Below are 10,779 nucleotides of genomic sequence, written 5' to 3' on the forward strand. Positions count from 1 at the left end.
GGGCCTCGGGCAAGGGCTGAAATGAACCGGGGGGGAGGGGGGGAACGCGCTCCAGGCTGCGCGATGCACAGCACAGCTCGGCAAGGTGTCAATAACAAAGGCAGGAGGCGGCACCTCGGCAGCAAAGTGCTCAATAAAAAGTGTATTGCAGCGGGCAGTAAGTACAGGGGGCGGGGGGCTCAGAGGAAGTACGGCGTGGTCGTCCGTGGCGGGATGACGCGCTCCGAGTCTGGCACGGCGCGGAACAGCTTTGGTTCTCTCGTGTTTACGTCCTTAAAGACCATGATGGAGGCGATGTTCCCGCAGCGGTAGCAGTAGTTGGGAGCGGACCACACCGTTACCAGCTTCTCGTCGAACATGAACTTGTAGCCTTCGTGAACCAGCTGGTGCGCTCTGCAGATGAGCTTTAAGTTGTTGATGTGAACAAACTGCAGAGGGAAAGGAACGTAACAGAAATTAAGTGAAGAATTGTTAAGGAAATGGTATTTTAGTCTTCTCCCAGCTCCTCAGCCAAGTACCCCACGCACTGGCCAGCAGTAGCACCTAGTCTCACTGCACTACACTTTTTAAAAGCGAGGTCAGCGTTCTCCCATTTGGAAGTTTTATCCATGCCTTTAGGATCAAACGGCTTGTTCTTTTCACGTGGGCTTGAAGGGACAGCAGCAAGGCACGAGCAAACCTCCTCCTCCTCCTCCACAGCTTCCTTGCAGCTCCCCCACGAGGACAGTTCCTCTCGCAGCGCCCCAGTCTGCTCACCACCCGGGTAAACGCCGACGTTGTCACCGAACGCCGCATCTCGTACCCGCGGTTACCGCGTGTGCCACGCGGCAGCACCCTCACCTCGTTCGTCACCTTGGCTCCGAACAGCCAGCCTGCTCCCCGCGGGCTGATGGCCCACGTGTCCACGTCCTCTGGGTCCGACCACACCAGGTCGCAGAAGGCGCCTTTGTGAGGAATTTCTTGATTGCGTTCAATGGTTCGGATCTGATCGAGCGTCTTGATGTCTGGAGACAGACCGCCGTGCACACAGAGGATCTGCTCGTCTATCAGCTGGGGAAAGCCACGCAAAACATTGGGTATTTTGGCCAAACCTGGCACCTGCTGGTGTGACCCCTAACGGCCACCAGTTCTGGAGGTCGTATCTAGGGAATCTACTGGTGGCTTTACTGGGGCGTTTACACTTACAGCTGCTATGGTCAGCATGTCAAAGACTTTGGTGCAGTACCTCCAAGCGTTAGCATTTCCGTATTTGGTTTGGCACTCATCTGTTAAATAGAGAAGTTTTTCCTTCTCAACGGATCAGAAGAAGTTCAGGCAGTAAGATCAGAGGCAACACAACAGAACTTGAAAAGTCAGACGTATAATAACAAACCAACACAACCAACGGGCCAACATGCAAACAAAACCACGGTCGGGAGCAGCAGCGAGCAGCGGGTGGAAGCCGCCCCTCGCTGCTGCTGGGGTCCACCAGCAGGGAGCGGACCCGGTGTCTGCAGCACACACAAATCAGGGTCCCACACAACCGCCGATGCTTTCCCTGCTTCCCACAGACCCCTCGGCACGAGGGCTTTGGGTAAAGCTGTACGGGTGTGATGCTGAAGCTGACAGACAAACGTTCCTTTTGAGCTTAGCTGGCGCGTGAACATTGACACGTGCTCTCGGTGACCCGGAAGGACGCACGTCACAGACTGTGCTCTTTGCTGCAGGCGTTAAGATACTTCCCAGGATTTCCTCAGATTTTATCATAGCCTCACCCCATGGAAAAATATAACTTTCCAAGCAACTTAAGTTTCCCAGATTTTAGAGCAGTCGTTCTGCTGCCCAGTTCTTGTCAGGGGCTTTCCCAGGTGGGAACTGCTGACCATAAACGGCCTCCGCAGCTAACCGTACCCACGGACAGTTCTGGTTACACCTAAGGAGAATTACAATAACGGCAGGGTTTGCGTAGAACCTTTCACTCAAAGACACCAGAGCACATCGTCAAGCAGAAGCACAAACAGAAAACACAGACACTGGAGGGAAGGATGGGCGAGGTCTGCACTAGAACACCTTTACTTCACAAGCACAACAACCGCGACGACACTGTTAACATTTAAGGTTGATTGAGTCCGTTTCCCCCCAGCTCTGGATAAGCCCCACGCAGCGCCGCGTTCAAAGCGGACGTCAGAAGGGAGAGGTGCGGCACTCGCTCGCTGCACGTGAACCCGCAGTCAGAAGGCATTGGGATAAGGACTTACCGTAAAATCCATACACTTGCGTTATCTGCCTGCTCTCATGATTGCCCCGTAACAGTGTGATACGATCAGGCCACTTAGCTTTTAGTGCAAGGAGGTAAGTGAAAGTCTCAAGACTATAATAACCTCTATCTACAAAGTCACCCTGCAAGTCAAAAAAACATCGGTGAATGGACAAACACAGCGCGAGGAAGGCAGCGCGGGAACTCCCCGGTGCCCGAGGCACCCAGCGCCGGAGGGACGCGCCCGGGGGGAACGGGCTGCGGCCACTGGCTTCGCGTTGGGGCCGACGTGCCTCCTGTGGCACCGCAGCCCCGGGCTGCTGGGACCTGCGGGATGCTCGCGGGGGCCGAGGGCACCGCGGGCAGCTCCGGGCGCTGCCGCTGGGCCCGGCAGCGGCAGGGGAGGGGCCGGGGGTGGGGGGGGCGGGGGGAGGGGCGCGCCGCGCGTACCATGAAGATGTAGTTGGTGTCCGGGACCTGCCCGCCGGTCCGGAACAGCTCGCACAGGTCGTAGAACTGCGGGGAGGGCGCGGGGCTCAGCGCGGGCGGGCGGCACCGGGCGCTGAGGCCGACGCCGTGCGCCGAGGCGCAGCCGTTACCTGCCCGTGGATGTCGCCGCAGACGGTGACGGGCGTGCAGACGGGCTGCACGTTGGACTCCTCCAGCAGCAGGTCGCACACGTAGTCGCACAGCCGCTGAGGGGCCGCAGCGGGACAGGGACAGGGTCAGCGCCGCCGCCGCCCCCGGTGCCCCCCGCCCCCGGTGCCCCCGGTCCCGGTGCCCGCCCCCCGCCGCCCCGCCGCACCTTGAGGTCGTTCTCGGGCAGGTACTTGCAGAGCCGCGCGATCTCCACGTACTTGTCCAGGTCCAGCGGCGCCATCTTGGCACGGCGGCTCGGGGCCGGAAGCGGAGCGCGGCACTTCCGGGGAGCGGCGCGAGCGGCGGCGGAACCGGAAGCGGAGGAGGGCGCGCTTCCGGCGGCGGCCCCCGGCAGGGCGGTGAGGCAGGGCCCGGCCCGGCCCCGCCATGGGGCCGCCGCTGCCGCCGCTGGAGCCGGGCCGGCGCCCGCAGGCGGCCAAGTGGTGAGCGCTGCCCCCGGTACCCCCCCCGTTACCCCTCGGTGCCTCCCCCCACCCGCCGCTGAGCGCCGCCTCCCCGCAGGTACCGGCTGCGGCCGCGCGGAGCGGGACCCAGCGGGCGCGTGGGCCACGGCTGCCTCCTGGTGCCGGGCGGGCCCGGCCGCGTCCTGCTGCTGGGCGGCGCCGACCCCGCCGGCGCCTTCGCGGACGCGTACGTCGTGGAGCTGGGTGAGCGCCGCGGGGCGGGCGGGGTGCGGGGCTCTCACGGCGCCCTCACGGGGCCCTCATGGCGCTGACGCCGCCGGCGGTTCCCGCAGGGTCCCTGCGCTGGGCCCAGGCCGGCTGGAGCGGGCTGCGGCCGCGCTATGAGCACGCCACCTTCCTCCCCGCCCGCCGCCCCCCGCGCCTCTGGGTCTTCGGCGGCGCCCACCAGGCCGGGAACAGGAGCTGCGTCCAGGCGCTGGACCCCGGTGAGTGCCCGGCACCGCGGGTGGAACCCCGGGGCTGTGGGCTGGTGGCAGCGGGCAGCCCCCCCGGCAGCCCCCTGGCTCAGGCCCACAGGTGTTCTACGTTCCCACCCCACTGCCGCGTTTGCCTTCTTGATGAAATGTCTCGGTTAGAAACAGGAACCTGGGAGAGCCCTGCGGTGGCGGGCACCCCGCCACTGCCCAGGACGTTCCACACATCCTCAGCAGCTATCGGGGACCGTCTGTACGTCTTCGGAGGGGGAGACAAGGGAGCAGAACCGGTCCAAGACCAGCAGCTTCACGTGTTTGACACAGGTACCTCTGGGTTGTTGTCAAAGGGTGGAAGTGAGCAGCCACCAGGCTGCAGGTCTGCGTTCTGAGTTCATGAAGGGTACACAAATACTGGGCCCCTGCCTCAGCTGCCAGCTTAAATGGGTGGACAGGGATTGTTTGCTGCTGACCTGCACTCGTCTTCATACTGGAACTGGGAGTTTGGACCAAGACGGCAATGGGGTGGCAATGCCACGGGTGTGCTCGCCCAGTGCCATCATTACTCTGTTCATTCCCCGGGCCCCGCGTGCAGCAAAGGGAGGCATCAGCGAGGCTGGGGGACCGCTGGCTTGGGGAGCCCCAGAGCCGTTCCCTCACACGGCCATGCTCCATTGCAGCCACCTGTACCTGGTCCCAGCCCCATACCCGCGGTGATCCCCCGGCCCCCCGGCACGGGCACGTCGTGGTTGCAGTCGGGACCAAGCTTTTCATACACGGAGGTTTAGCTGGAGACGTTTTCTACGATGATTTGTTCTGCATTGATACAAGTAAGTGTGGATACAGGTTCCTTGGAGCGATAGCTGCGGTGGTGCACTTTGCTTTCAGGGAGACCTTTTCACTAAAAGATCAGCTCTTAAGTGTGGTCTTTTAAAATAAAGGAAACCTCCAATTTGGGGTAGTTGCCATGAAATATTTCAGTCATGCTAAGCATTACTATTTTTGTGTATTTTTTTATAATTATTTCCCACAGAAGACCTGACGTGGGTGAAGATACCAGCCAGCGGTGACGTCCCGGGAGGACGGGCGTCGCACGCCTCAGCTGTGTTTCGGGACCACGTGTACATCTTCGGGGGGATAGGCCCGGCCGGTACTCTCGATACCACGCACAAGTACCACATGGGTAGGGAGACCTCTCAGGCCGTATCAGTAAATCCTGTCTGTCTGAAAACGTTACACCTTCCGTTCCCGGGCTGCATCGTGGCAGCCGGTGTCATTGCACTGGATTATACCAGTACGAGACCAAGCGCTGCAGCAGCTTCTCTGCTGCCTTTTTTAAGGCTGTGTGATGTTGCAAACTAGTCCATGGTGACGGCACTGCTCCAGCACGCTTCTGTGAAGCGCCGTTTATAGATGTGAACGCATCTCTCCGCACTGCAGGGGAGCAGCGGTGGACGCTCCTGCACTTTGACTCCCCTCTGCCCGCCGGGAGGCTGGACCACGCCATGTGCGTCATCCCCTGGCGGGCCGGGGGGAGCGGTGGCACTGCGGAAGAGGAAGCTGAGGAAGAGCCAGCTGGGGGCAAGGCTGACCTCCTCCGGTGGAGCCAGGAGGAGGAGCGGTGCGGTGAGGACCCAGCGCTGCACCTGCTGTTCGTGTTTGGGGGAATGGACACGCAGGGGGAGATATTCAGGGACTGCCTTGTAACCCCCATCGAGTAGTCCACGGGCAGTCCTTTTTGGGAAGGCTGTGTAGTGGCGTCAGATCACGTTCCTGCTTTCCAATAAACAAGGTGTTGCTGTCAGGCGGGTGGCCCTGTGCTCCCAGCCCCAGGTACTCCTGCTTTCTGGGCACACAGTCACGCCTCGAGTCCCTTTGCAAGGCTGCAGAAGAGCCTCAGCAGCCAGCTGCTGGAACACAGTGCTGGGTGAAGGAGAGGCAGCGGCCTGTGTGTCGCTCCTGGGCAGCTCTCTCCCCAAGGTAGCTCTGATTCCTGGCTGGCCACAGTAACCTGCGGTGCTATTGTTACCTACAGCTTTCTGAAGGATAATTAAAGAGGGTTAATTGAAGGGGTTTAGCTGCCACTACTTTGAAAATGAGTGAGAAGTGTAGGGGCACCTGTCCCCCACACCAGGGAAAACACCACAGGCACAGAGGAGCTACAAGAGCTGGACTTGGTTCCTCCAGCATAAGAAGCTTCATCATCACCTAGGAAAACTGAGCTTCAAGGAGCTGCTTTCAGTCTGCTGCAGCTGGCTTTGTCCTCGTGAGCTTTGAGCTTAGACTCCCTGACATGCTTTCACAGCCACACTCTGCAAGCAGGAGATGGGGAGGGTGAGTAGCCTCGTGTAACCAAGGGCAGGAGCTCTTGGCTGTACACTTCCCCGCACCTGCAGCAGGCTCCTCGTGCAGAAAAGGAGAGGCCTGAACCCAGCTTTCAGCACCAAACACCAGCAGCATGGTTACAGCTCTCAAGCCAGGACCTTTCCTTTGCAGCTTTCTTTGTATTAAACCCAAGTTCTGCAGCCAAAGCTCAGGTTCCAGACAGCAGAGCTGCTACAACTTACCCCCTCCCAGGGGCATCTTATGCTGAGGAAGTAGTAGTGGGGTCAGTGGTTACCCACCCCTAGGCTTTAGGTCCCCTCCACATCTTCATCAGAAGGAGCAGCTGCTGCTGCTAGCTGGCAGGAAGTACAAGCTACCAGAGATCCAGTGTAAATAACAAATTTATTGTGGTCACTTCAGGTAGAAAAGCTCTACACCAAGTTCTCATGACCGAGTTGTTAAATAGAACGCTTCCATGGCCAGTACTTCTACGCCCCTGTTCTCATTTACACACCCCCCCCACTGCCCTTCCCTCCCCAGACATCAAGCACCTGCTAACGAAAAGCAGTAAACAGCCACGTCGGGCTAGCATTTCCAGCTCCACTCACGAGTGAAGATTCAAAGTTACATTCCAAATTAAGAGTTCAATATTTTAAACAAGTGTTCCTGAGTCCAATATATACACACGCCACATTCAGGGATGCCAGCATCTACAACTCATCCTTCTCTGCTGCTTCTTCTTCACCCGAGGGAGGGGGGCCTGCACTTCCGTAGAGCTTGCTAACAATGGGCTGAACAACTTCCTCTAGCTCCTTCTTCTTTGATTTGAAGTCTTCAATATCCGCATCTTGGTGGCTTTCGAGCCACTCGATCTTTTCCTCTACTGCTTTCTCTATTGTTTCTTTGTCTTCAGATGACAGCTTGCCACCCAGCTTCTCTTTGTCCCCAATCTGGTTCTTCAGAGAATAGGCGTAGCTTTCCAGCTCGTTCCGGGCATCGATGCGTTCTTTTAGCTTTTTGTCTTCCTCTGCAAACTTCTCAGCATCATTAACCATCCTCTCAATCTCTTCTGGTGTTAGCCGATTCTGGTCATTTGTAATGGTGATCTTGTTTTTGTTCCCAGTGCCCTTGTCTTCAGCTGTGACACGGAGGATTCCATTTACATCTATTTCAAAGGTAACTTCAATCTGTGGGACACCACGAGGAGCAGGAGGGATTCCCGTCAGATCAAAAGTTCCCAGAAGATGATTGTCCTTGGTGAGGGGACGCTCACCTAGAAAACAGTTACACAATTAGTTCACAATTAGACAGTTTTTCTTCGCCACCTGTGGTTTGCACTTTTTACAAAACCATTAACTTTAAGCTACGTGCTTTTCTAAGCTGAGGTTTTAAATTCCACCTCAACATTCATCTTGATGCCTACACTATCACCTCTTACTCTGAAGAGAAGCTCTTCAGAATGCAATCATGGAATAACCATGTTTGAAAACTGATCTTTTGGGAACTGGTCTGTAGAACAGCTGTTGATGCTGCTCAGAGCTGCCTCAGTCTGTTAACAGCTATAGGTGTAAGCAGCTGAGAGTATCTGCAGCTGTCTGACTGGTGGCAAGATTCCAGCTGCTGCAGGGGACACGGGCAGCACTTACCTTCATAGACCTTGATTGTCACAGTTGGCTGGTTGTCAGAAGCTGTTGAGAAAATCTGAGACTTCTTTGTGGGAACAACAGTATTTCTTGGGATCAGTTTAGTCATCACACCTCCGACAGTCTCAATACCAAGTGTCAGAGGACACACGTCAAGCAGTACCAGGTCACCTGTAACAGATCAAGGGGCAGAACGTGAGTGACTTCAGCTCCTCTCTGGCAGAGTGCACCACTGTGACCAGCAGTCTGAGGCAGATACAGAACTAATTAAGGACTCAGGCAATTCAAATCTACCACTATTTGGCAGTAACAGTACCCACTATTCAGTCACTCTGGAGTGACAGTAAAGATGTAATTACCCAAAGATGTTATTACCTGTATCTTGGTCTCCAGAGAGAACACCAGCCTGAACAGCTGCACCGTAGGCTACAGCCTCGTCTGGATTAATGCCACGAGAAGGCTCTTTCCCATTAAAGAACTCTTTAACAAGTTGTTGTATTTTGGGGATGCGAGTAGAGCCACCAACAAGAACGATCTCATCAATATCAGACTTCTTCAGGTCAGAGTCTTCCAGAACTTTCTGAACAGGCTTCATCGTAGAACGGAACAGGTCCTGGAAAGACAAGAGGACAGTGAGACTGTATTTCCACGTACCTAGTCCCCATGTTATGCAGGCTTAGGGTACTAAGAACTACCAAGTCAGATCATCAAGGCTTGTGTTCAGCCTCAATGAGACCTTAGCTGTCTGTAACACATGCAGCCCCAGGAAGCAAAGCCTTTCTGCTTTTTTGTAGCACATTATTTAAATTGTCGATTATTTATATGCTGCTGAGGTGTAATGAAGGCACAATGTGAAATCCCTTGCATTCACCAGCAGCACTTTTGGGAGGGGCTGAGGGAATTTAACTTATTTTCTAAGCTTACCATGTTCAGTTCTTCAAATTTGGCTCGAGTAAGTGTCTCAGAGAAATCTTCTCCCTCAAAAAAGGATTCTATTTCAATTCTAGCTTGATGCTGAGATGACAAGGCTCGTTTTGCTTTCTCCACTTCCCGTCTTAGTTTCTGCACAGCTCTATTATCCTTCCTGACATCTTTCCCAGTTTTCTTTTTGTAGAGTTTGATGAAGTGTTCCATAACACGTTGGTCAAAGTCTTCTCCACCCAGGTGAGTGTCTCCATTAGTAGCCACAACTTCAAAGACTCCATTGTCAATTGTGAGGAGGGAGACATCAAAAGTCCCACCACCCAAGTCAAACACGAGGATGTTCTTCTCACCCTCCCTCTTGTCCAATCCATAAGCAATAGCAGCAGCCGTTCTGTTTAGGGAGTAAAAATTCAGGAGACTGATCACAGGACCCCACCCCCAGACACCCAGCAGGCAGTGGTTTAGGCTACTTACGGCTCGTTGATGATCCGCATCACGTTCAGCCCAGCAATAGTACCGGCATCTTTTGTGGCCTGACGCTGAGCGTCATTGAAGTAGGCTGGCACAGTAACAACAGCATGAGTAACCTGCAGAAGTAGCAGGAGAAGGTTATCAGAAAAATAGAGGAAAACCTACACACCTTAGAAATGAGCGAAGTAATGCCTGGAACACGTAGCCCATTGTTCCTTATGTAAAACCCCACAATCAGCTGAGCCGCCTAAGCACTGAACCAAGTTTATGACAGCAAGCTTAGCCCCGAGATTCTGCCCAGTTATCTTTAGGTTTGTAAGGCAGCTGCTGCTTTAAGTTCCTGGTAATAGCACTCAACTCACCTTCTTCCCCAGGTAAGCCTCTGCAGTTTCCTTCATCTTTGTCAGGACCATAGCAGAAATTTCTTCAGGAGCAAATGTTTTTGTCTGTCCACCACCAACATCAACTTGAATATGGGGCTTGGCTTTCTTTTCAACAACCTGAGGGGAGAGAGAGAGAGTCACATTCCTGCAATTCTTGAAGTTATTCTTAATTGTCAGATTGCTTCTCTCTCTCTGATGATTCAGTAAATCCTTTAAGAGAGTTGATCTGAAAGGAGGGCTATAAAAGCCACAGGGTTGCTCATAAAAATGCTAATTTATTAGCCTTGCTTTTCTCAAGCAGGAGAGAAAGCAGGCAGCATCTGCAGCCTGTTCTTCTGACCCCCACCACCCATCCAGCACCCTGTGACCAGGCGCACCTTGAATGGCAAGTACTTGATGTCCTGCTGCACTGAGGGGTCGTTCCAGGTGCGGCCTATGAGCCGCTTGGCATCGAACACGGTGTTCTCGGGGTTGGATGTCAGTTGGTTCTTGGCAGCATCCCCGATCAAACGCTCCCCCTCGGGCGTGAATGCCACGTAGGACGGAGTGATGCGGTTCCCCTGGTCGTTGGCGATGATTTCCACCCGGCCGTTCTTGAAAACGCCCACGCTGCGGGAGAAGCGGAGCCGTCAGGCGGCACGGGGGCCTGCCCCCCCCACTTCCCCCCCTCAAGTGCCGCGCCTCCCTCCCCCCTCACCGTACTCCGCGGGGGGGCCCCCCCCCCCCCCCCCCCCGCCGCTCTCCCAGGCCCCCAGCCTGGCCCACGGCCCGCAGCCAGGCCCAGCCCAGAGCCCCCGGCCCCCCACGAACCAGGAATAGGTGGTGCCGAGGTCGATGCCCACCACCGTGCCCACGTCCTCTTTCTTCTCCTCGTCGTCCGCCCGCGCGGCGCCCAGCACCAGCAGCGCCCACAGGAGGTGCCTCATGCCGGCCGCTCGCCCCTCGCCGCCCTGCCGGGGAACCAAGGGTCACAAAATGGAGGCGCCACGTGCGGGGCGCGGCGGCCCCGACCCCAGCACGACCCCCCAGCACGACCCCCCCGCACCCACCCCCCCGGCCAGGCCTAGGCCTAGGCCCGGCCCGACGCAGGCCCCGACCCCCCCCCTTCCCGTCCGTACCGTGACAACGACCGCACCGCGCCGCCAACTGCCGCTGAACGCCCAGGCCGCGCCGCCCGCCCTTATATACCTTCCGTTACTCCTGCGTGGAGGGTCGCCATTGGCTACAGAACCCTCGCTGGAGCGCGCCCATTGGTCGGCTGCC

At 56.5% G+C, this 10,779-nt stretch overlaps 3 protein-coding genes across 4 annotated transcripts; 1 reads left to right on the plus strand and 2 right to left on the minus strand.

Moving 5' to 3' along the window:
* Positions 1-115: 115 nt before the first annotated feature.
* PPP6C (protein phosphatase 6 catalytic subunit) lies at positions 116-3,194 on the minus strand. Its single transcript, XM_035341473.1, has 7 exons — positions 3,042-3,194; positions 2,836-2,931; positions 2,687-2,752; positions 2,238-2,379; positions 1,186-1,265; positions 841-1,050; positions 116-428 (listed from the first exon to the last, which is right to left on the minus strand). Exons 1-7 carry the CDS (start codon positions 3,114-3,116, stop codon positions 180-182), a joined length of 918 nt encoding a protein of 305 aa, XP_035197364.1. The 5' UTR covers positions 3,117-3,194; the 3' UTR covers positions 116-179.
* Positions 3,160-5,575, plus strand: RABEPK (Rab9 effector protein with kelch motifs). Of its 2 annotated transcripts, none has more exons than XM_035341470.1 (7): positions 3,160-3,318; positions 3,398-3,543; positions 3,633-3,785; positions 3,936-4,097; positions 4,451-4,600; positions 4,804-4,953; positions 5,211-5,575. In XM_035341470.1, the coding sequence occupies exons 1-7, from the start codon at positions 3,263-3,265 to the stop codon at positions 5,489-5,491; spliced, it is 1,098 nt and encodes a 365-aa protein (XP_035197361.1). In that variant the 5' UTR covers positions 3,160-3,262; the 3' UTR covers positions 5,492-5,575. The 2 variants fall into 2 exon arrangements, with proteins under 2 accessions (XP_035197361.1, XP_035197363.1); XM_035341472.1 differs by having other exon boundaries at positions 4,807-4,953.
* A 903-nt stretch (positions 5,576-6,478) lies between these two features.
* On the minus strand, positions 6,479-10,779 carry HSPA5 (heat shock protein family A (Hsp70) member 5). Its single transcript, XM_035341466.1, has 9 exons — positions 10,635-10,779; positions 10,327-10,466; positions 9,894-10,125; positions 9,496-9,633; positions 9,137-9,249; positions 8,663-9,053; positions 8,114-8,351; positions 7,742-7,909; positions 6,479-7,368 (listed from the first exon to the last, which is right to left on the minus strand). The coding sequence occupies exons 2-9, from the start codon at positions 10,440-10,442 to the stop codon at positions 6,806-6,808; spliced, it is 1,959 nt and encodes a 652-aa protein (XP_035197357.1). The 5' UTR covers positions 10,443-10,466; positions 10,635-10,779; the 3' UTR covers positions 6,479-6,805.

Source organism: Oxyura jamaicensis, chromosome 17 (assembly GCF_011077185.1).
Source record: "Oxyura jamaicensis isolate SHBP4307 breed ruddy duck chromosome 17, BPBGC_Ojam_1.0, whole genome shotgun sequence".
Taxonomy (NCBI): Eukaryota; Metazoa; Chordata; class Aves; order Anseriformes; family Anatidae; genus Oxyura; species Oxyura jamaicensis.